General features: G+C 45.8%; 1 protein-coding gene across 1 annotated transcript; it reads right to left on the minus strand.

The window, feature by feature from the left end:
- Window positions 1-13,842: 13,842 nt before the first annotated feature.
- CD14 (CD14 molecule) lies at window positions 13,843-26,003 on the minus strand (the record flags this gene model as incomplete). Its single annotated transcript, XM_080710805.1, has 5 exons — window positions 13,843-15,039; window positions 15,326-15,391; window positions 21,901-21,939; window positions 23,429-23,482; window positions 25,899-26,003. The coding sequence occupies 5 exons, from the start codon at window positions 26,001-26,003 to the stop codon at window positions 13,921-13,923; spliced, it is 1,383 nt and encodes a 460-aa protein (XP_080566931.1). The 3' UTR covers window positions 13,843-13,920.
- Between the last annotated feature and the right edge of the window lie 134 nt (window positions 26,004-26,137).

The raw sequence follows: 26,137 nt of genomic DNA on the forward strand, positions 1-26,137 counted from the left end.
GGAAACCCTTCTACCTCCGGGTTATACTCCCAGACCTATTTTTATACTTTTTATTTTAGAAACAGGGTCTCTTAAGCCAGCATGACTGGCTTCGAACCTGCGTGATCCTCCTGTCTCTGCCTCCCAAGCATGGGGATTACAAGCATGTGCCACAAAACCGGCCCAATTTTTTTTAATAGAGGTCACTTGGATCTGGAAATCAGCTGAGAGACCGGATGAGGCAGCAGCCGCTTCTAGTGCTTCCTGGTCACACAGCTGAAGAAACCTGATGGCCATTTGCTGTGGAGAAGGCTCCAGTTCCAGGCCTGCCGCGTAACAGGCTTCAGGCCCAGCCTCGCTGGCTCCAGACCCGGCCTCACCGCACGGCGGGCTCAGGTTCCTGTCACTGATGGCAGGACATTTACAAAGGTTCCCATTTTCCTCTCTCTCTCTCTCTCTATATATATATATATATATATATATATATATATATATATATATATTTCTTTAAGTAGGAGAAAATAGCACGTGTCATTTGCAGAAGCTAGGAGCCCAATTCCCTAGCAGCAATGGATTTTTGTCTCCCCATTGAAAGTGGAGGCTCGCAGCCTCACCATGGAAAACAAGATGCTCTGCTCCAAGCCCATCCTGCTCCCCAGCGCAGCACAGATGAGCATGCCAGCCATGAGCTGAGGTCTCCCGGGACACCCGGCACAGTGAGCTAGCCTAGCAATACGGGTGGAGCTCCCTCCGACTTGCCCCAGACATTTTTCTTACATAGCATGTTGTTCAGAGTTCCTGAGCATGTGTGGCAGGAACAGTCTACTTTTTGGGGAGATTTCTTAAAAAACTCAAGGTGGATTTGGTTGGATTTCTCTGACTTTCCCAAATACTGGCTGCCACCGCTGGCGCCATCTTGGTCCATCTCTGCGAAACTTTTTCTTACATAATATGTGTCCAGAGTTCCTGAGCGTGTGGGGCAGGAACCGTCTTTTTTGGGGAGATTTCTCCAACAGTTCAAGGCCGGTTGGATTGGATTTATCTACCTCTCTCGAATACTGGCTGCTGCCACAACCACCACTGTCTCGGCCATCTAGGTCTGTCTCTTCTCTCTTATATTGTATGTAGGAAGTCATGGCTATAAATGTCTCTATATGTTGTCCCAATCCAATATATACCCAAATCTGATGTCCGGGGTTTCTCAGAGAAATACATGTCCTATTTGGACGCTGCCAGCTATCGTAGCTGCCGCCATCTTCTCAGCTCTTCCTAACAATATTCCATTTTTTATTCTTTTACTTGGAACAAGGTCTCACTCATTTGCAGAGGGCCTCACAAGTAGCGGATGCTTGTCATGAACCTTTTATCATTCGGTTTCAGCCTTCCAAGTACTGGGATTACAAGTCTGCCTGCACCACACCATGCTCAGCTTTTTTTTTTTTTTTTTTTTTTTTTCCAGTACTGGGGATGAAACCTAGGAGCAGTCTGTCTCCAAGCTACACCCCCAGCCCTATTTATTTTATTATTTATTTTGAAACAGGGTCTCACTGAGTTGCAAAGGGCCTCATTAAGTAGCTGAGGCTGTCCACAAATCGTGATCCTTCTGTCTCAGCCTCTCAAATGCTAGGAGTACAAGCATGCACCACCATGCCCAGCTGTGTGTGTGTGTGTGTGTGTGTGTGTGTGTGTGTGTGTGTGTGTGTGGTATGTAACTGGGGACTGAACTCAGGGGCATTGTACCTCCAAAGTACACCTCCAGCCCTATTTTATTTTATTTTAATTTAATTTAATTTTATGGTAGTACTGGGGGTGGAACCCAGAGGCTTTCTACCTCTGGGCTATACTCCCAGACCTATTTTATATTTTATTTGGAAACAGGGTCTCACTAAGTTGCTAAGAGCCTCACTAAGTAGCTGAGGCTGGCTTTGAACCTGCGCGATCCTGCTGTCTCAGCCTCCCAAGCGTGGGGATTACAAACATTCGCCACCACGGCTGGCCTCCAGCCCTATTTTATTCTTTTATTTTGAAACAGGGTTTCACTAAGTTACAGAGACTTCACTAAATTGCTGAGGCAAGTCACAAACCTGCTGTCTCAGCTTCTCAAGTACTGGAATTACAAGCATGTGCCACCATGCGCGGCTCATACTTGCTTTTTAGTCAAGAAGTAGCTACACATCTGGCTTTTTAAGATCCTTCCATGATCTGAAGAATGAGGGAACTTTAAGCAATAGAATGAGTGGCTGGAGGGATTGTGCTAGAAAAGAGAAGACTGGTTGGGTGTGGTGGCGCACGCTTGTAATCCCAGCATTCAGGAGGCCAAGACAGGAGGATCGCAGTTTGCTGACAGCCACAGCTACTTAGTGAGGCCCTTCACAACTCAGTGAGACCCTGTTTCAATAAATAAATAAATGAGACTAAAAAACAGGACAGGGTATGTAGCTCGGAGGTAGAATGCCCCTGGGATGGAACCTAGTACCATGCGTGTGTGTGCACGCACACACACACACACACACACACACACACACACACACAGCCAGGCATGGTGGTACACGTTCCCCATGCTTAGGAGGCTGAGACAGGAGGATCACACAGGTTTAAAGCCAGCCTCAGCTACTTAATGAGGCTCTCGGTAACTTATTAGAGTCTGTTTCCAAATAAAATATAAAATAGGTCTGGGAGTATAGCCCGGAAGTAGAAAAGCCCCTGGGTTCCACCCCAGTACCACAAAGAGAAAGAAAGAAAGAAAGAAAGAAAGAAAGAAAGAAAGAAAGAAAGAAAGAAGAATGGATTGAAGAGAGAAAAATATTTTTTTTTTTGTTTGCAAGCAAAAAATCTTGTCTCACTGGTCAGTGAAAAGAATTAATGTGTTTTTTGTTTCAGAGAACAGAACAGAGCCGGATGTGGTGTAATACCAGTACTTTGGAGGCTGAGACGGGAGGATCATCTGTTCCAGGATAGCGTCAGCAAGAAGTGAGACTCATCAACCTAGAGAGACTCTGCTTCAAAATAAAATAAAATAAATTAGGGCTGGAGGTGTAGCTTGGAGTTAGAATGCTCCAGGGTTAAATCCCCAGGAAAGAAGGAGGAGGAGGAGGAGGAGGAGAAGGAGGAGGAGGAGGAGGAGGAGGAGGAGGAGGAGGAGGAGGAGGAGGAGGACAGAAAGAAAAGAGGAAGCTACAAGAGCACAGATTGTGACTCAGAAGAGGAAGTCCTATCAGGACGTATTATTCTTTCAGCACCAAGTCCATCAGGCCACACCAGCTCGCTGACCGCAGAGAGCCACACTGCCCTCGCGGCATCGCCCTCCTTGCTTCACCTCCTTCCTTCTCCATCACACATTATTCAGCCTTGCTTTATCCAACTTCTCCATCGTTGGGCGTTGTTGGAGATGCCCTGTGCCCCCATCCTAGCCTGGGGTGAGTGAATCTTGACTATGCTTCTGGGCGCTGTGCCAGTATTGGAAAATTGCTTTTGTATTAATTTCAAAAATGTAAAAAGTAGTGAGGGCCTGGGTGCTGCCAGGCATTCAGGCAGGGAGGGGAGGCAGCTGTTACAATGCAGAGTTCCCCTCTCTTTTTGCCCTGGATTAACCTATAGTAAAAGCTTTAGAGACAATTAAAGCCTTTAGCCCTAAAGCTATATAGAGGCCATCAGTGCCTCTGTTTACCTCCTCTCCTCTGTGACCTGGCCTGGGCATAGGAAAGGTAAACTCCATGTGCTGCTTTGAAGCCCCCATAGTTGATGAGCAACCAATACTGCCCAATACAATAGAGACAAAGGCCAGGTAGATTTTTTTTTTAATTTTTTACTTATTTATTTATTTATTTTTTGGTGGTACTGGGGTTCCTGGAAGCCCTTCTATCTCCGGGCTACACTCCCAGACCTATTTTTACATTTTTATTTGGAAACAGGGTCTCCTAAACCAGCGCGCGCGGCTAGCTTCGAACCTGCGCGATCCTCCTGTCTCCGCCTCCCAAGCGCGGGGATTACAAGCGTGCGCCACCACGCCCGGCCAGGCCAGGTAGATTTTGACCCCTGCACTCAGTAAGTGCACTGTCCGGAGACAAAGAGGTATCACCTGGTTAAGAAAAAAGTTACTAGCCCATTGCTTTGGTAACGCTGATAAGAAAAATACCAATACAAAATCTTTTTAAAGGTTGGGGGTCGCCGGGCGTGGTGGTGCACGCTTGTAATCCCCGCGCTTGGGAGGCTGAGACAGGAGGATAGCACAGGTTCGAAGTCAGCCTCAGCTACTTAGTGAGGCTCTCAGCAACTTAGTGAGACCCTGATTCCAAATAAATTATAAAATGGGTCTGGGAGTATAGCCCGGAGGTAGAAAGCCTCTGGGTTCCACCCCCAGTACCACCAAAAAAAAAAAAAAAAAAAAAAAAAAAAAGGTTGGGGGTCCTGAAAAAGTATCAGAGTTCTCTTTTCAGGCTCTCCAGCATGCGTGCCAGCATGCTGCTTTTTCCTTTTCTTCTCTATTTCCTACTTATTTTGTAATAAAGATTTGTTAAAGATACACCGAGCTGCCTATTAGTTTTAATTTTTCTTTTTTAACATACTTTAGTTGAATAAGAAAAAGAACTTTCAGCATCATTTAAACTTACCTAACAGGCACTGTCAGAGAAAATATATCACATGCCTTGAGACTGGAACTATGACACGTTTCCAGTTTCCAAACCCAGTTGAGGAAAATCCTTTTGTTTGACTTTACAAACAAAATGTTTGACTTCACAAACATTTTTCTTATCAGCTGGGAAATGTCTTTGGTACTAATTTCAGAAAGGTCTTTGGTACTATTTTCAATATGTAATGACTTCAAATACTTTGGCATTAATTTCAAAATACAGAAAGTAGTCAGAGCTTGAGTGTTCTGCAAGCACTCAGGCAAAGAAAGAACCCCGGAGAGTTCTGGGCACCAAAAGTGATTAGTAAGAACAATAGAGGTGCAAACTTGTAATCCCATCCTTCAGGAAGCGGAGACTAGAGGATTCAGGTTCGAGGACAGCCTCAGCAACTCAGTGAGACACTGTTTCAAACATAAAAGACTAAGAAATTGGGCTGGGGGTGAATGGCTCTGAGTTCAAACTCTAGTACCAAAATAAACAAACAAACAAACAAAATATATGCGTGTGTCTATTTGTTTGTGTCTGTCTGTCTGTCTGTCTGTCTCTCTCTCTCTCTCCATATATATATATATATATATATATATACATATATATATATATATATATATATTTTTTTTTTTTTTTGCAATACTAAGAATGGAACTCAGGGGATTTCTACCTCTAAGCTACACCCCCAGCCCTATTTTATTCTTTATTTTGAAACAGGGACTTACTAAGTTGCAAAGGGCCTCAACTATGTAGCTGAGACTGACCTGAGATCCTACCATCTTAGTTTTGCAAGTACTAGGATGCGCCACCACAGACGGCTATATATATGTATTGTGCTCTGCTAGATATATGTATTGATGAAACACCTGCTCTGATTAATGGAGGCTCTGTTTTGTGGGCCAGAAACTCAGGACTGAATAAGAGTGACACGACCTCTGGTTTCACAGAGCTTTGTTTTCCACAGTAGTTATACCATTTTATTTTATATTGGATACTCTGTGTTAAATCTATGTAACCTCTGAGTCTTTCCTTATTTCTGAAAGCCCACGAAACCAAAAGGCCACCCACTCTTTCCCCTGCTTCCAAAAAAGAAAACCATTTCTGTGATTAGTTAGTTTAAAAATATCCTGCAAGCCGGGTGTGGTGGCGCACGCTTGTAATCCCAGTGTTAGGGAGGCTGAGACCCGAGGATCGTGATTTGCGGACAGCCTCAGCTACTTAGTGAGGCCCTCTGCAACTCAGTGAGACCCGGTTTCAAAATAAAGAATAAAAAATAGGGCAGGTGGTGTACCTCGGAGGTCGAATGCCCCTGGGTTCCATCCCCAGACCCGGAAAAAAAAAAAAATCCTGCAAAGTCTGGCTCCCATAGGTGCTGACACCAAAAAAAGAGGGTCTGTAGCCAGGTGTGGTGGCGCACGCCTGTAATCCCAGCACTTGAGAGGCTGAGACAGGAGGATCATGGTTCATAGACAGCCTCAGCTACTTAGTGAGGCCCCCTTGTTTCAAAATAAAGAATAAAAAATAGGGCTGGGGGTGTAGCTTGGAGATAGAATGCCCCTGGGCCCCATCCCCAGTACAGGGGGAAAAAAAATATCTGTGAGCTGATGCAACTTGCTGGCATTCTCTTCCTAGCTTGAAGTACAGCAGTCGCCACACAGCTAATTAAAGCCTCTCTCACTGTAACTGTTTGGTGGTCTTGATTTCTTTGTTTTACACTTGTGGTATAACACTATTTTTTTTGTATTGGGGATTGAGCCCAGGGGCATTCTGCCTCTGACCTACACCCCAACCATTTTTATTTCATTTTTAATTTATTTTTATTTTTATGTATGTAGTTATTTTTGTGGTACTGGGAATGAAACCCAGGGTCACTCTACTTCCGAGATACACCCCCAGTTTTCTTGGTATCGAGGATAGAACCCAGGGACATTCTACCTCTGAGCTACACCCTCAGCCCTACTTTTTATTCTTTATTTTGAAACAGGGTCTCACTGAGTTACAAAGAGCCTCACTAAGTAGCTGATCCTTTCATTTTTTATATTTAAATAGGGTCTTGCTAAATTGCTGAGAATTTCACTATTTGCTGAGTCTGGCTTCGAACCTGGAATTTTCCTATCTCAGCCTCGCAAGTACTGGGATTACAGGCCTGCGCCACCACGGGCTTAACTGTATCATTTTACAGTCCCACATCTACACAAAGGTTCCGATTTCTCTACATCTTTGCCAGTGCTTATTGATTTCTATAAGAAAAAAATAGTAGCCAGCCAGCCAGGTGTGGTGGCGTCAGTCTGTAATCCTAGTACTTGAGAGGCTGAGACAGCAGTTTTGCAGGTTCAAGACTATTGGAAATATCTGGATGAGGAGTCCACGGCTTGATGGCAGGAAGAGAATTTATTTTGGGATAAATCTGGGAGGAGGCATCTGACCTGGAGAGAGAGTCCACAAAATTCAGGGGTTCCTACCTTACAGGCTAAGGGTTTTTTATGAGGCATTAGGAGGGAGGGCTAGCTAGGTGTTGTGGATTTTCCCATTGGTGGTCTTGACAGGGGGCCAGGACAGGTAGATTTATGAGGCTGGGGCAGGGGTGGTTAGGGTCACTTTCCCTCCACTGCTGGAGTTCAGGTCTCACAGCCAGACTCACAGTGTCCACAAGATCAGCCTTAGGATTTAGCGAGATTCTTCAACAATCTCATGAGACCCTATTTAGAATTAAAAAATAAAGCTGGATATGGAAGTTCATGCTTGTAATCCTAGTACTTGGGAGGCTGAGACAGGAGGATCCCGGGTTCCAGGACCGCCTCAGCAAGTAGTGAGATTCAGCAATCTAATGAGACCCTCTTTTTTCTTTTCTTTTCGTTTCCTTTCACATCTTCTTGATATTGAACCAAGGAGCATTCTATCAGAGATCTACAACCCCAGACCTATTTTATTTTTTATTTTGAAACAGGGTCTTAGCCAGGCGTAGTGACACACGCTTGTAATTCCAGTACTTGGAAGGCTGAGACAGGAGGACTTCAGGTTCACTGCCAGCCTCAGCAACTTAGTGAGGCCCATTCAAATAAAAGACTAAAAAATAGGGGTGAGAGTGCAGCTTGGAGGGAGAATGCCCCTGGGTTCAATCCCCAGTATCAAGAAAAAAGAAAGAAAGAAGAAAGAAAAAGAAGGAAAGAAAGGAAGAAAGAAAGAAAAAAAGAAAGAAAGAAAGGTCTTGCTAGCTTGACGAGAGTCTAACTACTTACTGAAGCTGTCCTTGAACCTGTGATCCTCCTTGTCAGCCTCCCCCAAGAACTGGCATAACAAGCATGCACTACCACTCCTGGGTTAGACTGAGTAATTTATTTATTTATTTATTTTAATTTTCTTTTTGCAGTACTGGGGATGGAACCCAGGGACATTCTATCTCTGAGCTACACCCCCCCAGCCCTATTTTTTAGTCTTTTTTATTTTTATTTATTTATTTATTTATTTATTTTTTTTTTGCAGGTTTGGGGATAAAACCCAGAGGCATTCTACCTCCGAGCTACAGCCCCTGCCCTATTTTTTATTCTTTATTTTGAAACAGGGTCTCACTGAGTTGCAGAGGGCCTCACTAAGTAGCTGAGGCTGTCCGCGAACTGCGATCCTCCAGTCTCAGCCTCCCGAATGCTGGGATTACAAACTTGCACCTCCACACCCAGCTAGTCTTTTTTTATTTTTGAAACAGGGTCTCATTGAGTTGCAAAGGGCTTCAATATGTAGCTGAGGCTGTCTGTAAACCATGATTCTCTGGTCTCAGTCTCCCAAATGCTGAGATTACAAACATGTGCTGAGATTACAAGCAGTTTAGACTGAGTAATTTATTTATTTATTTATTTTTGTGGTACTGGGGTTCCTGGAAACCCTTCTACCTGTGGTTACACTCCCAGACCTATTTTTATATATTTTTTGGAAACAAGGTCTCCTAAGCCAGCGCAGCTGGCTTCGAACCTGCCTGATCCTCCTGTCTCTGCCTCCCAAGAGCGGGGATTACAGGCGTGCGCCACCACGCCTGGTTTAGACTGAGTAATTTAAACAACAGAAATTTCTTTGCTTTCTTTTTCTTTTTTCTTTTCTTTTTTTTTTTTTTTTTTTTTTTTTTTTTTTTTGTGTGTGTGTGGTACTGGGTATAGAACCCAGTGGCATTCTACCTCCAAACTAGGCCCCTAGCCCTATTTTTTTTCTTTATTTTGACACAGGGTTTCACTGAGTTGCAAATGGCCTAAGTAGCTGAGGCTGTCTGTGAACTGTGATTCTCCTGTCTCAGCATCCCAAATGCTGGGATTACAAGAGTGTACCACCAACCATGCCCGGCTTTTTTTTTTTTTTTTTTTTTTTTTTTTTCCCCTTGAGATACCAGGGATTGAACTCAGGGGCATTCAACCTCCAAGTTACATCCCCAGCCCTATTTTTTTATTCTTTATTTTGTTTGTTTGTTTTTGTGGTAGTAGGGATGGAACCCAGGGGCATTCTACCTCTGAGATACACCCCTAGCCCTAGTTTTTATTCTTTATTTGGAAACAGGGTTTCTCTGAGTTGCAAAGGGCTTCACTAAGTAGCTGAGGCTGTCCGCGAACCCAGATCCTCCTGTCTCAGCCTCCCAAATGCTGGGATTACAAGCGTACACCACCACTCCCGGCTTTTTATTCTTTATTTTGAAACTGGATCTCACTAAGTTGTGGAGGGCCTCACTAAGTAGCTGGTGTTGACCTCGAACCTGGGATCCTCTTGTCTCAGTCTCCCAACTACTGGGATTACAATTGTGTGCCACTATGCCCAGCTCAGAAATTTATTTTCTCATGGTTCAGGAGGCTAGAAAGCTAAGACAAGAGCCAGCAGGACTGGTTTTTGGTGAGAGCTTCCTGCCTCCCCGATGCCCAACTTCTCCCCGTGCCCTCACATGCATGGGCTCTAGGCTGGATCAGGGTCCTGCCCTTATAGCTAGCACCTAATTACCTCCTTGGAAGTCCCATCTAAACTATGCCACTCTGGGGGTTATCTTCAACATATGAATTTTGAGGGGACACATACAGTCCGTAACATCCACCATCTAAATGGAATCTGAGCTCCATGTTGTTTTTTTCTGCTTTATTTTTTCTCTGTTCCCAGGGTTTAGTGTAGGGATAGGGCACTAATAACGGGCACTTGACCAAATTAATGTCTCTAGCTTCCATCACAATGATCTTCAGCCCTACCTCACTAGGTACTATCCCCAGTTCTAGTCATCTGCTTTTGGATTTCTAAGCTTTGATCAGACTGCCCATTTTTGCCTGGGAGGTCCTTCCTGCGGAAGTGATAGTCATGCCAAAGGCACAAGGCAGGATAAAATGCTTCATCTTCTCCAAATCCTTCCTAGGCCACCTCCCCTGACAGAGTTGGTTCTTCCTTCTTGAATTACAACCTAACTTTCCTGTGTCTGCCTCTTACTGGATTGACAATTCTCTGAGGTTATATATGTTTCTGGTTCATCTGTTTACCAGGCATTTAGCACAGGGCCCAGGGTGCTCTTGTAACTGTTTACAGGGGCTCTTTAACAGTTATTTTTTTTGTACTGGGGATTAAACACAGGGGTGTTCTATCTCTGAGCTATACCCCTCACCCTTTTTATTTTTTTATTTTGAAACAGGTTCTTGCTAAGTTGCTTAGGGTCTTGCTAAATTGCTGAGGCTGGTCTCAAACCTGAGATTCTCCTGCCTCAGCCTCTGAAGTACTGGATCATAGATGTGCACCACCATGTCTGGCTTCTGTAACTGAAGCAGTGTAATCAGAACTATTCAGATGTAAGAAGCTGTCTTGAGGTGATTAAGTCTCTGACACTAGAAATTTCCCAACAAGCAGGTAGAAGGCACCTGGGGGACATTCCAGTGGGTATTCAGCTAATGTAGCTGTCTTTTGCCATATTGTTAGTTTGGTTTGGTGGCCTCTATAATTCTTCTATCAATATTAATTTTCATTCCCCATTGCTCTCTGTGTGGCTCTAGACACTGTCCTGAGGCAGGCAGAAGCGTTGGGCTATATTCCCTTCCCATCCCATCCATGTCCTCCATGAGGCAGATGTCTATCTCTCTTGCGAGGAAGAGGATTACTCTGTCAACACCTGTTTTTTTTTTTTTTTTTTTTTTTTTGGTACTGTGGATTGAATCCATGGGCATTCTACCTCCAAGCTATACCCTCAGCCCTTTAAGGTTTTTGTCTTTTGAAACAGTCTTTACAGTCAGGCGTGGTGGTGCATGCTTGTAATCCCAGCATTTGGGAGGCTGAGACCAGAGGATCATGGTTCGAGGACAGCCTCAGCTACTACTTAGTGAGACCCTCTGCAATTTAGTAAGACCCCGTTTCAAAATAAAGAAAAAAAATAGGGCAGGGGGTGTAGCTCGAAGGTCGAGTGCCCCTGGGTTCCATCCTCAGACCCGAAAAAAAAAAAAAAAAGTCTTTATAGGTTGTTGTGACTGCTCTTGAAACTGTGATCCTCCTGTCTCATTGTCTCAGCCTCCCAAGTACTAGGATTAGTGATGTTTGCCACCACACCTGGGTTCTCTCTCTCTCTCTCTCTCTCTCTCTCTCTCTCTCTCTCTCTCTCTCTCACACACACACACACACACACACACACACACACACACACACACACACTACACAGTATTGGGGATTGAACCCAGGGGCATTCTACCTCTGAGCTAAACCCCAGCCCTGTTTTATTTATTTTATTTTATTTTTGGTACTGGAGATGGAACCCAGGGGTATTCTACCTCCAAACTACACCCCCATCTCTATTTTTTATTCTTTATTTTGAACAGGGTCTCACCGAGTTGCAAAGGGCTTAAGTAGCTAAGGCTTTCTTTGAACCATCATCCTCCTGTCTCAGCCTCCCAAGTGCTGGTATTACAAACATGCGCCTCTAGCATCTCTTGGTATTTGAAATCCTGGGTCCCTGAGCCCTGAGTTAATGTGATTCATTCATTCTCTCTCTCTCTCTCTCTCTCTCTCTCTCTCTCTCTCTCTCTCTCTCTCTCTCTCTCTCTCGTACATAGGATGGAACCCAGTTACATACCCAGCCTGATTTTTTATTTTAAAACAGAATCTCATTGAGTTGGAAAGGGCCTAAGTAGGTGAATGCTCTCTGTGAACTGTGATCCTCCTGTCTCAACCTCCCAAATACTGGGATTATAAGCGTGCATCACCAAGCCCAGTTCCCAGTTCTTTATTTTGAAATAGAGTCTCATTAAGTTGAGGAGGGCCTCACTAAGTACCTGCGGCTGGCTGAGAACCTGTGATCCTTCTGTTTCAGTCTTAGAAGTACTGGAATTAAACCGGGCGTGGTGGCACATGCTTGTAATCCCAGCATTTGGGAGGCTGAGACTGGAGGATCGCGGTTCGTGGACAGCCTCAGTTACTTAGTAAGGCCCTCTGCAACTCAGTGAAACCCGGGTTCAAAATAAAGAATAAAAAAAAAATAGGCAAGGGGATGTAGCTCAGAGGTTGAATGCCCCTGGGTTCCATTCCCAGTAATGCAAAAAAAAAAAAAAAGAAAAAAAAAAAAAGAAAGGAAGGAAGGAAGAAAAGAAAAGAAAAGGAAAAAGAAAAAAAGAAAAGAAAAGAAAGAAAAGGTTATCTAAACATGTAATGAGAGAACAGGAAATTTCTGGTTCAGAGGTAGATCGTATCGCATATCTGTTTCCCTTGTCCAAATTCCTCATTATGTGGGGAGCAACATAGTGAAAGCCACTGTACCCTGTAGGAGAGTGGAGTTTTACTCCATGGGAGAGGATCTCTGAAAAGATGAAACTCAGAGCTTATGTAGGAAAGGAGGTATTTCATTCCATCTGCTATGGGGTGGGAGAGAGAGAGAGAGAACACAGTGGCTCTGGGTTTTATTATCTTTGGCTCTTGGAAAAAGCACTTTCCAAAGTATGTTTACCATTCCGATATTCTTTAACCCAGGTGCCAGTAATCTGCTCAGAAAGCCTTGACTACACAAACATTCATTATTTCTCCCATGGAGCCTTAGCCAGGCAGTTTCTCTGTCTCCAGGTAGCATTTCTCTGTCCCTTCTGCCCTTGTAGTTCTTTTCTTTTGCGGGTCTGGGGATGCAACCCCGGGGCATTTGACCTCCGAGCTATACCCCCTGCCCTATTTTTTTTTTTTTTATTCTTTATTTTGAAACCGGGTCTCACTGAGTTGCAGAGGGCCTCACTAAGTAGCTGAGGCTGTCCGCAAACCACGATGATCCTCCAGGTCTCAGCCTCCCGAATGCTGGGATTACAAGCGTGTGCCACCACGCCCGGCTTGTAGTTTTTTCTTTCCTTCTCTCTCTCTCTCTCTCTCTCTCTCTCTCTTTCTTTCTCTTTTCTTTTCTTTCTTTCTTTGTGGGTCTGGGGATGGAACCCAGGGGCATTCGACTTCCGAGCTACACACCCTGCCCTGTTTATTATTCTTTATTTTTAAACATGGTCTCACTAAGTTACAGAGGGCCTAAGTAGCTGAGGCTGTCTGTGAACTCCAATCCTTGATCTCAGCCTCCTGAATGCTGGGATTACAAGCGTGTGCCGCCACGCCCAGCTTGCTTGCTTGCTTGCTTGCTTGCTTGCTTTCTTTCTTTTCTTTTCTTTGAGTACTGGGGATGGAATTCAGTGCATTCTACCTCTGGGCGACACCCCCAGCCCTATTGTTCATTCTTAATTTTGAAACAGGGTCTCACTGAGTTGCGAAGGACCTCACTAAATAGTAGCTGAGGCTGGTCCAACTTGGATCCTCCTGTCTCTGTCTCCCAAATGCCGGGATTACAAACATGCGCCACCACGCCCGGCTTCCTTGTAGTTCTTTTCTTGGGAAATGCAGGCAGGGTTTCTAGGGAGTTAGAATGGAGTTTAAGAGCCAGGCGTGGTGGTGCACACTTGTAATCCCCGCGATTGGGAGGCTGAGACAGGAGGATCGCATAGGTTTGAAGCCAGCCTCAGCTACTTAGTGAGGCTCTCAGCAACTTAGTGAGACCCTGTTTCCAAATAAAATATAAAATAGGTCTGGGAGTGTAGCCCGGAGGTAGAAAGCCTCTGGGTTCCACCCCCAGTACCACCACCACCAAAAAAAAAAAAAAAAAAAAAAAAAAAAAGAATGGAGTTTAAGAATGATGGATTCAGCCCTGAGCCCAGCACAAGGCAAACACCCAGTAAAGGCCTGTGGAGTGAATGAGATGGACTCATGATTTAAGATTTTAATGAAGGAGAGGGTGAGGGTGGTTGGTCAAGGAGCGCTGATCGTCCTGCCGGGACTCTCCCAAGCCAGGGCAACCTGAGCTATTCCTTCTTTTCCTTTAGGCAAAGCCCCGGGCCCCTTGCAGCAGAGCCAGCGTCCCTGACATGCCCACTGCCCAGGGTGCATGCACACAGGCTGGGCCCACGCCAGAGTTCCCAGTGTTCTCTTGGTGGCTGGAGGTTCCCAGGACCAGGAAGGGGTTTCCGTCCAGTGACAGGTTACCCACCTTGGGTAACTCGTCTGGCCGCGGCGCCCTCGTCAGCCTGTTGCAGCTGAGATCGAGCTGGCTCAGTGTGGCCGGCAGTCCCTCCGGCACCTGCTCCAACCCAGCTGAGGACAAGCTGAGGGAGGCCAGCGCGCTGGGCCAGGCGCACGCGGGCGCGCCGCGGGCTGCAGTCGCTTTCAGCGAGTTGTGGCCGAGGTCCAGGCGGCGGGGCCGCACCCCAGCCGCGGCCAGCGCGGCGCACACGCCCTGGGGGCTCTCCATGCCCGTATTGCGAAGCGCCAGCTCCCGCACCGCCGGGAACTTCTGGGGACAGAGAGCCGCCCTCAGTCCGCTCTCGCCCAGTCCAGGATTGTCAGACAGGTCTAGGGTGGTGAGCGCAGAGAACGTGCGGACCTGCTCGCAGGAAAAGACCGGCAGGCGCGCTCGGGCAATGCTCAGCACCGCCAGGTCCCCTCGGAGCCGCCGCTGCAGCTCCCCGAGCCAGGCGCCCGAGGCCCACGACACGTTGCGGAGGCGCAAGGTGGAGAGGGCCGGACCTTCGGCGTCCAGCGCCGCGGGCGGTATGTCGCCCGTGACTTCTAGGTCCTCGAGCGTGAGCTCCTGGAGGCGCGATTGCTGCAGCACCCGCAGCAGGCCGAACAGCAGCGGGGCGGGCACCCGCGCGGCCCCCAGGGTGAGCCTCCGCACGCGCAGCGCGCGCACCAGGTCGGCGTGCTGCCGCGGGTCGGCCGCCAGGTCCACGCGCCCCAGCAGCGGCTCCAGGCCGCGGCCGCCGCCGCGGACCTCCACGTCCAGCGAAGGCAGGCACCGCAAGGCTTGGGACCAGTCGGGCTCCGGCTCCGAGAAGTTGCAGGCGCAGTGGACGTCCTCTTCGTCCGCCGTGCAGGCCTCTGGAGCGGTCGCGGAGACGCCCAGCAGCGGCAGCAGCAGCAGCAGGAGCAGTGCGCGCTCCTGGGGGGACCGTAGAGCTCAGCGACACCCCAGCAATCCCTCGGGCTCCACCCCAGACCGCGAGTACTCACCATGACGTCCAGGTCCGGGAGCCCGTAAGTCCTCAGGGCTCTGCAAGGGCTTTGGCTCCGAGCAGCGGGGCTTTCTGGCGTCCAGAGTCCATGCAGTAATTTGTCCTAACTCTTTGGCAGCTCCTGGGAGTTTGGGTAATCACCGGGGTGTGACCCTGCTCCTTTCTCTGTGAACCTGGTCACTTCCCCACATCTCTTCCTGCCAATAGCCCTACCAACTTCCTTTCTAGGAAGTGCCGCAGTGAAGGCTTCTGCAAGGAGAGGGACGAACAGGAAGGGTTCTTGAGGGCATTTAAGGAAACTCTGTGTCAGACGGTGCCCTTAGGGCGCAGGCGCCCAGATGTTTCTGGTGGGTATGGGGAAAGTGCCCCTCTGCATAGATCCAGAGACTCAGCCCAACCCGTTTACTTCACTTTTCCCCAGTCTTGGTTATATTAACCTCGGGAAATACAAATCTAAGTGCCCTCCCCCCCATATTCCTCAAAAATTTCCCCCCTAGTGCTGAGGATTTAACTCAGGGGCATTCTACCTCCAAGCTATATACCTCAGCCCTCCTCCTCCTCCTCCTCCTCCTCCTCCTCCTCCTCCTCCTCCTCCTCCTCCTCCTCCTCCTGCTCCTCCTTGTGTGTAGAACTGGTGAAAAAATTTAGAGGCATTCTATTTCTGAGCTACATCCCCAGCCTTATTTTGTTTTTGTATTTTGAAACAAGGTCTCACTAGGTTGATGAGAGTCTTACCACTTGCTGAGGCTGTCCTTGAACTTCTTATCCTACAGTTTCAGCCTTCCAAGTACTGGAATTACAAATGTGTGCCACCACATCCAGCTCTTATTTATTTTATTATTATTATTATTATTATTATTATTATTATTATTATTCTTTTGAGGTACTGAGAATGGAACCCAGGGGCATTCTACCTCCGAGTTATATCCCTAGCCTTATTCTTTATTCTTTATTTTGAAACAGGATCTCACTGAGTTGCAAAGAGCGTCACTAAGTAGCTGAGGCTGTCCTCGAACCGTAATCTCCTGTCTCAGCCTCCCAAATGCTGGGATTACAAGCGTGTACCACCGTGTCCAGCTATTTTTTATTTTTGAAACAGGGTCTAACTAAGTTGTGGAGGGCCTCACTAAGTAGTTGAGGTTGGCCACAATCCTGCAATCCTCCTGCCTCAGCCTCCCAAGTTCTGGAATTACAAGTGTGCGCCTCTATGCCAGGCTCCTCAGATATTTAACTGGATGTTTTGTGGAAGAGTATGAACTTCAACTATTGACTCCAGAGGGCAGAATTAGATTTGAGAGAAGGAAGTTGGTATGATGAACAACTCGACCTTCCTTTCCCCCTTTACTTATTTCTCTGTTAAGTAGAGGAATGTGTTTGAGATACATCGGTGAAATCATGCTATCATTTACAGTACTCATTTTGTCCTGAAATTGGAAAGCAAGATACTTCTTACACATTTCTCCCAAAGGGTCCTCTAGGTTCTCCCATTTTTTTCTCTTGTACTGACCAAGAAATACAGAATTCCTTGATGGACCTGTGACCTGGCCAGCTGCGTGTTTTTCCCTGTAGGCTTGAACACAAGCCAGGACATTGAACATTTCAGGCACTGGGAAAGGTGTTTAGGCTGTTGCCCCAAACACTGAAACTAGCCTGGGTCCTAAGTCAAATTCCTTAAACCTTCATATAAACTCCGATTTCCTCGTTATGGACATATCTAGGTGGAATATCTTTCCTTTGCTGACCATCATGAGGACACTACAGCCCACCTATAAGAAAGTTCTGATAAATGCCATAGATTGATCACCCTGGCATTTTTTGCTTCTTTCTTTGGAATCCCAACTGAGCCCCATATCTCAATGATTTGGGTCACTTCCTCGTGGAAATCTCACTGCCTTTGGGGGTAACTGCAGCCTCTTGTTTGGTCAGGAAGAAATATTTCCCATTTTGACTTGCTCTCTTTCCAGGGTAATTCCTGTGTCTAGGAAGAACTGAACCTATCCAATAAGGATTAATTAGTAAATAATCTTTCCATCAAGTAAAAAAGCAAATGTTCCAAAGAATGGGGGTAGAGGCTCTGTATTTATGATAGCCATCACTCCTAAGACTTCTGGGGGAAAGCTGCTTGAAAATCTTTAAAATTCACACTTGCAGCCAGGTGGGGAGGCACATGCGTGTAATCCCAGTACTTGAAAGCCGAGACAGGAAGATCACAGGTTTGTAGACAGCCTCAGCAAGTAGTGAGACTCTCATCAACCTAGCAAGACTCTGTTTTCAAAATAAAGAATAAAATAGGGCTGGGATGTAGCTCAAAGGTAGATAGCCCTGTGTTCAATCCCCCATAAACCACACACACACACACACACACACACACACTAATACTTCCTTTTTATTTTATTTTATTTTATTTTATTTTATTTTATTTTATTTTATTTTTGTGTGTGATACTTGTTACGGATTGGGAGACTATGGTTTGGGGAAACCGTTCCCCGGGAACCCCTGCTAGGGTCCCAGACACATCCCCAACCCATAACAAAAACCCAATATGACCCCAAACAGAAGAAAAAAGACCGTGGATTCTTGACTTAAGCTAAGAATAAATATGCATTGCTTGGACAGTTGCTGAAGATTTAAAGAAGTTTATTAAAAAGATAGAAATACAGAGATAGTTACAGCCCTGTGCTGGAGCGGGGCACAGGGGGGCAATTCAAATGAAAATACCACAGAACTCCAGTTTACTAAGTGTTTTATCCCAACCAAGTCTGCGGCAGGTCCTTTGATCTGGAGATGTGCTACCTTATCTCTAGCCCTGGTTCTGCTGTCTCCAGTCTGATTTGCCCCTGAAGGGGGGGCAGCCCCATCTCCAACCACCTTTTGATCCATCCCCCAAGATGTGTGAACTTGTTTCTCCAGGATCTGGGATTTCCTCCCATCTCTGGCTTCAGCCTTCTTCTTTCTCTTTTAGAAATGTAAATTACAAGTCCCTCCTTCCTGCCAGCTAGCCCTGGATTTCTTAGTTATAAAAGATATATTTTTAAAATTGGAAATCTTTCCCAATACTGATACATTAATACATTTTATTTATTTATTTATTTATTTATTTATTTATTTATTTATTTTTGGTGGTACTGGGATTGGAACCCAGAGGCTTTCTACCTCCAGGCTCTACTCCCAGACCTATTTTATATTTTATTTGGAAACAGGGTCTCACTAACTTGCTGAGAGCCTCACTAAGTAGCTGAGGCTGGCTTCAAACCTGTGTGATCCTCCTGTCTCAGCCTCCCAAGCGCGGAGATTACAAGCATGCGCCACCACGCACGGCACATTAATACATTTTAAAACCTCTTCCCAATACTAGTACAATACTGGGGATTGAACACAGGGCCATTCTATCTCCGCAACAAAAATTCTTAATTGCCACCATGGAGATATCAAACAATTACACTTAGTAACAGCTATGAAAAGGGTTGGAGCCAAGTTCATAATAGGGCACTGGTCCAGTGGTTCTGAGCAGGTGACACTGGAGTTGAGATCTTGAAGATGATGTTTAGGGAAGTGTGTTGGTAAAGTGCAAAGATAATGTTCCAAGTAGAGGGAACAACTTGTGCTCTTCCATGGTGGGGAAAGAGCAAGAGCAACCTTTATTTATTTATTTGGTGGTACTAGGGTTCCTGGAAACCCTTCTACCTCCAGGCTACATTCCCAGACCTATTTTATATATTTTTTTACTTGGAAACAGGGTCTCTTAAGCCAGCAAGTCTGGCTTCTAACCTGCGCGATCCTCCTGTCTGCCTCCCAAGCCCGGGGATTACAAGCGTGCGCCACCACTCTGGCAGCCATTGTGGAGATTCATTTCTGAGACTTGGGAGAGAGAGACCTGAAATGGGCATGCAAACAGCTGCCCTGAAAAGAAAACACGGACAATTGCCTGATGGGCAACTGACAATTTTATTCTTTATTCTCTAGGACTATTCTCTAGGACTAAGTTTTTATACCCTTTTTCAGCTATGCTAAAATCATGACTTCATGAGAAAGAAAGCATCAAAGTACAATATGGAGTGATTGATATAGAACATACGTCATGTGCTTACAAAATACAATTATTAAAGGGAAATTACAAGAGCAAGGTGGAACAAAGAGACCTGGTTAAAGATTATTAAAAGTGTGATTGCGGCCAATTCCCGCTCTCACCGGTGGGCAGGGGACATGAAATTCCGGAAAGACCAGGTGTCACCCAGTCTTGGAAAGTTTGGCCTTTCACCAAACCACCTTAACTCTCTCGGAACCTTTCATTCCTCAGGCTTTGTCCATGTCCTCCATCAGCCATTGTTTAAGGAACAAAGAGATCTCAGAGGAGATGCGTAAGGTAGAGGAAGAGGTGCTCTTATAGTTCAGACTGGAGAAGAAAGCAGGGATTAGACCATGTTAAGGTTTAGCTGACCACAATCTGTGTGTGTGTGTGTGTGTGTGTGTGTGTGTGTGTGTGTGTGTGCATATTACTAGGGGTGGAACCCAGGGGCATCTTTCCTCTGAGCTACATTCCTAGCCCTAATTTGTTTTATTTTTAATTTTGAAAAAGGGTCTTCTTGTTAGGTTGCTGAGAGTCTTGCTACATTGTTGATGGTGGTGTTGATGGTGGTGTCAAACTTGCAATCCTTGTCTCAGTCTCCCAAGTACTGGAGCTACAAGTGTCACCATGCTTGGCTCACAATATGGATTTTGAGGATGAAGAATATAGTTTGGTTTTTCCATCAATGTTTCTCTCTTTTTTTATGGTACTGGGGATTTAACCCATAGGCATTCTACACTGAGCTATATCCCCAGACCGATTTATTTATTTATTTATTTATTTATTTATTTATTTATTTATTTTTGTGGTCCTGGGGATTGAATCTGGTCCTTCTACCTCTGAGCTACACCCCCCAGTCTGATTTTTTTTTGTTCTTTATTTTGAAACAGGGTCTCACTAAATTGCAGAGGGCCTCACTAAGTAGCTGAGGCTGACTGCAAACCCAGATCCTTCTGTCTCAGCCTCCCAAGTACTGGGATTACAATATTGTGCCACCATGCCCGGCCTTCTCCAGAAATTTATGATCTGAAATAGTCTTTTGCTACTTATCTAGTCTCTCCCAGGCCTGGGCGTACAGACACACAGACCTTGGCCCACCATCTCATCTTTGTTGGTGCTCCCCCAATGCAGGTGTCAGCTTATTTTGAATAGTCTGTTTTGTATTCAGCTATGTTAGAGTGACGTACATTTAGCTTTAAAAAATTTTTTTTTGGTACTGGGGATTGAACCCAGGGGCATTCTACCTCTGAGCTACACACCAAGCCCTTATTTATTTATTTATTTGTTTGTTTGTTTACTTATTGCAGTCCCAGGGACATCCTACCTCTGAGCTACATTCACAGTCTATTTATTTATTTATTTAGGGTCTGGGATGGAACCCAGGGGCATTTGACCTCCAAGCTACACCTCCAGCCCTATTTTTTATTCTTTATTTTGAAACCGGATCTCACTGAGTTGCAGGGGGCCTCACTAAGTAGCTGAGGCTGCCCGCAAACTGCGATCCACCGGTCTCAGCCTCCCCACTACTGGGATTACAAGTGTGCGCCACCACGCCTGGCTCTTAATTTTTTTATACTTTATTTTGAAACAGGGTCTTACTAAGTTGTGGATGGCCTCACTAAGTAGCTGAGGCTGGCTGGTCATTAACCCGTGATTCTCCTGTCTCAGCCTCCCAAGTACTGAGATAATAAGTGTGTGCCACCGTGCCTGGCTTCAGCTTCTTCTTTCCCTTCCTTCCTTCCTTCCTTCCTTCCTTCCTTTCTTCCTCTTTTTTTTTGCAGTAATGGGGTTTGAACTCAGGAACATTCTACCTCTGAGCTACACCCCAAACCCCCCCCCCTTTTTTTAAGTATTGGAGATGGAATTAATACCCCTAACCCTATTTTTTATTCTTTATTTTGAAACAGGGTCTCACTAAGTTACAGAGGACCTCAAAAAGTAGTTGAGGCTGACTGAGAACTGCAGTCCTCCTGTCTCAGCTTCCCAAGTGCTGAAATTACAAGCATGTACCACCATGCCTGGTTCTAATTTTTTTTTTTTTTTTTTTTTTTTGGCGGTACTAGTTATTGAACCCATGGACATTCTAGCTCTAAGCTACACCCCCAACCCTCATTTTTTAGTCTTTTTATTTAGTTTATTTATGTATTTATTTATTTTTGTGGTACTGAAATGTGGGGTTTCTTGAGAAGAAACCCGGCGTTTCCTTAAAATGAAACAGAGTTTCTTGAGAAGAAACTCAGCGTTTCCCTACTGGGTTCTTGTCTACGGTGAGCGAAGAATGAAACCCGCAGACCACAGGAAGGGGAGTAAAAGGTTTATTGGAAGCAGCAGGGAATAGGGAAAAGTGGCTGAACACCCGAAGGGGCTGTCGGAACTCTGAAGTCCAGCAGCTGCCTTTAAGACAATACTTGAGGGTATCCCAAGACGAATGCCTTCAGTTGCAAGCTGCTTTCTCCCATAGTCCACGTGATCTGCCAGAAAGGAATAGGGAAAGTGGCAGAACACCTCTACGGACTGTCGGGGCTCTGGTGTCCAGTAGCTGCCTTCAGGTCACTATCCGAGTGTAGCCTGGGCCAAGTGCCCTCAGTTGCAAACTGCTTTCTCCCAGAGTCCACACGATTTGCCAGAAAAGAAGTGCAGGTCACCCCTAGGGGCCCTGGTCGGCCTTGATGTCCAGCAGAGGCCTTCAGGTCACTACCCGAGTATAGCCTGGGCCACATACCTTCAATTGCACTCCGCTTTCTCTTAAAGCTAACGCAACCTGCAAGAGAGAGAGAAAAGCTCCCCAAAGGGGAGGGGTTCCCAGAGAGGGTAAAACCATCTTGGTGACTGTGCTAGGGGTTTATATATGTCTGTGTGTCCTCTATTGCTTGGAGTTTGGGATTCTGGGAAGCAGCGCTCAGAATTTGCATAGGGCATTTGCATGTCCTTTGAGGGGTCTCCTTTCAGTAGGAGTGTCAGACTTGCTCCAGTGATGTCTTCTGGGTTTGTTGATTAGTAAACAGATGGTTTTGTGAAGCTTTGGTCATTCTTATCTCTGAGCCTTAGAAGTTAATTAGTATTTGTCGCCCCTCAGGAAATTAAGTTTTTTCTACTGAGGCCTCTTCCCTATCTGCCTATTTCCTTCTACCTCCTCAGTACTAGGGATGGAACCCAGGGACATTCTACTTCTGAGTGACACCCCCAGCCCTAATTTTTTATTCCTTATTATTATTATTTTTGGTGGTACTGGGGGTGGAACCCAGGGGCTCTACTCCCAGACCTATTTTATACTTTATTTGGAAACACGGTCTCTATAAGTTGCTGAGAGCCTCACTAAGTATGAGGCTGGCTTTGAGCCTGTGCGATCCTCCTGTCTCAGCCTCCCAAGCGCTGGGATTACAAGCATGTGTCATCACACCCGACTTTTCCTTATTTTTTTGAAACAGGGTCTCACTGAGTTGCAAGGGACCTCACTAAGTAGCTGAGGCTGTCCTCAAACTGTGACCCTCAGGTCTCCGCCTTCCAAATGCTGGGATTACATGCATGTGCCACCACCCCTGGCCAGTGTTTTTTTATTTTTATGTATTTTTGATTTTTTTGGTGGTACTGGGGTTCCTGGAAACCCTTCTACCTCTGAACTACACTCCTAGATATATTTTATATTTTTATTTGGAAACAGGGTCTCTTAAAGCCAGCAAGGCTGGGTTCGAACCTGTGAGATCCTCCTGTCTCCGCCTCCAAAGTGCAGAGATTATAAGCGTGCGCCACCACGTGCGGCCGGTGTTTTTATTTTTGAAACAGGGTCTCACTGAGTTGCGAAGGGCCTAGCTAAGTAACTGAGGCTGTCTACAAATAGCAATTCTCGTCTCTGCCTCCTGAATGCTGGGACTACAAGTGTGCGCTACCATGTCTGGCTTTATTTTTTATTTTTGAAACAGTGTCTCACTGAGTTGCAAAGGGCCTCACCACATTGTAGCTGAGGCTGTCCTTGAACCATTAACCTCCTGTCTCAGCCTCCCAAATGCTGAGATTACAAGCATGTGCCACCATGCCCCGGTTTATTATTTTTATTTTAAAACAGGGTCTCACTAAGTTGTGGAGGCCTCAGTAGCTGAGGCTGGCTGTGAACCTGAGATCCTCCTGTTTCAGCCTCCCAAGTGCTAGTATTACAGGTGTGTGCCACCATGCCCGGATCTAAGTTTTAAGGTTTGTAAATTTTTTCTTAGAACCTAGTGTCTGCTTGTAGCAGGGCTTATCTCTGTTGTTACGATAACTGCCTTTTTGGCTTGTTTCACAGCTGCAGATTTGCTTTTCTTACAGACCTGTATTTACCGAAAAAAGGGAGGGGAACGCATATAACTTCCTAAATATATAGTGTAAGGAGCCTCAGCTCTTTCTGAAATTTTTTTTTTTTTTTTTTTTTTTTTTTGGGCGAGTCTGCGGATGAAACCCAGGGGCATTCGACCTCCGAGCTACACCCCTGCCCTAGTTTTTATTATTTAACTTGAAACAGGGTCTCACTAAGTTGCAGAGGGCCTCACTAAGTAGTTAAGGCTGGACACAAACCTGCCATCCTCCTGTCTCAACCTCCCAAATGCTGGGATTACAAGCGTGTGCCACCATGCCCAGCTTGTTTTTGTTGTTGTTGTTGTACTGAGGATTGAACTCAGGAGCATTCTACCTCAGAGCTACAACACAGCGCTATTTTTTTTATTCTTTATTCTGAAACAGGGTCTCACTGAGTTGCACAGGGCCTCACTAAGTAGCAGAAGCTGGCCGTGAACCACAATTCTCCTGTTTTAGCCTCCCAAATGCTGGGGTTACATGCATGTGCCACCATGCTTTGCCACACCCCAGCACTATTTTTTATTTTTTTAATTTTGAAACAAAGTCTTACTAAATTGCAGAGGGCCTCATTAAGGTTGTCTATGAATCGGTGATCCTTCTGTCTCAGCCACCCAAGTACTGGGATTACAAGTGTGCCCCAACATGCCCAGCTCTTTCTGCATTTTAGTAGCTGAGGCTGGCTTTGAACCTGTGCAGATAGCTCCTGTTTCAGCCTCCCAAGCGCTGGGATTATAAGCGTGCGCCACCATTCCTGGCTCTTTCTGCATTTTAACTAATCATCAGTACAGGGACAATACACTCAAGTGATTTTTTGGGGGGGAGGTCTGGGGATGGAACCCAGGGGCATTCGACCTCCAAGCTACACCCCCTTTCCTATTTTGTATTCTTTATTTTGAAACAGGGTTTCACTAAATTGCAGAGGGCCTAAGTAGCTGAGGCTTTCTTCAAACCAAACCGTGATCCTTTGGTTTCAGCCTCCCGAATGCTGGGATTACAAGTGTGCATCACCAGGCCCGGCTTTCAAGTTTTTTATTAATTATTTTATCCTTAAAATGTTAACTCCAGCCATGTGTGGTGGCACATTCTTGTAATCCCAACATTTGAGAGGCTGAGATTGGAGGATCTTGGTTCCTGGGCAGCCTCAGCTACTTAGTGAGGCCCTCCGCAAATTAGTGAGACCTTGTTTTAAAATAAAGAATAAAAAATAGATCGGGGTGCGGTGGGGTGTAACTTGAAGTTTGAATGCCCCCGGGTTCCATCCCTAAACCCGCAAAAAAAAAAAAAAAAAAGTTAATTCCCTTTTTGGCAGAATGGTGAAATAGTTAACTGTTAACTGTAGTTAATGGTTAACTGTCATGTGGCAAGAATTCATTGTGGTAATGTGCTTCAAGCTGTTAGGCAGAGCTCTTCAGTGTTAGCAAATTTACTATTATTGTAGTCCTGGTGTGGTGGGCAACACTTGTAATCCCAGTACTTGGGAGGATGAAACAGGAGAATCCAGTTCCTGCCCACCTCAGCTACTTAGTGAGGTCCTCTGCATTTTAGTGAGATCCTATTTCAAAATAAAGTACAAAAAACAGGCGTGGTGGCGTGCGTTTGTAATCCCAGTGCTTGGGAGGCTGAGACAGGAGGATCTCGTAGGTTCAAAGCCATCCTCAGCTACTTAGTGAGGCCCTCCACAATTTAGTGAGAACCTGTTTCAAAATTAAGAATAAAAAATAGGGGAGGGGGCATAGCCTGGAGGTAGAAAAGCCCCTGGGTTCCACCCCCAGTACCACCAAAAAACAAACAAACAACAACAAAAATATCAGTCTGGGAGTGTAGCTCAGAAGTAGAATGTCCCTTGGTTCAATCCCCAACATCACATACACACAAAAAAGAATTACTATTATTATTATTTTGGTACTGGGGATTGAATTTGTGGACATTTTACCCCCGAGCTACAATCCCAGCTCTTTTTATTTTATCTTATTGTGGTACTGGGGATTGAACCTAGGGGTATTCTTTCTTTTCTTTTCTTTTTCTTTTTTGGTACTGGGGATGGAACCCAGATGCATTCTATATCCGAGCTACATCTTCTGCCCTATTTTATTCTTCATTTTTTTTCATTTTTTGCGGTACTGGAGATGGAACCCAGGGGCATTCTACCTCTGAGCTACACCCCAACCCTATTTTTTATTCTTTATTTTGAAACAGGGTCTCACTGAGTTGCAAAGGGCCTAAGTAACCGAGGATGTCCGCGAACCGCGATCCTACAGCCTCAGTTTCCCAAATGCTGAGATTACAAGCCTGCGCCACCATGCCCGGCTGTGGGGACTGTTTTAATTCTCGTCTAGAGTATGCTGAGTGTGGAGAGGTTGTTTTTGTGGAGCGGCTGGTGACGGTATTTACCGGGGAGTCCAAGGTCCTGGACGAGGAACTTTCCCAGATTTCATAAAAGAAGCCAACCCCGCATAACATAAGCAGGTCTGGCCAGGCCCCGCCCCCAGGAGCCATGGCCCCGCCCACGCCAGCGCGTGGCCACGCCCTCACGACGTGCCTTGGCCTCTGCGCAGCGGCTGCGCTGTGGGTTCCGTTTCCCACGACGGGGCTGGCGGGACTCCTGGTGCCGGTCGCATCAGTGCCGCGGT

The sequence above is a fragment of the Muscardinus avellanarius genome (assembly GCF_963383645.1).
Source record: "Muscardinus avellanarius genome assembly, chromosome: 1".
NCBI lineage: Eukaryota > Metazoa > Chordata > Mammalia > Rodentia > Gliridae > Muscardinus > Muscardinus avellanarius.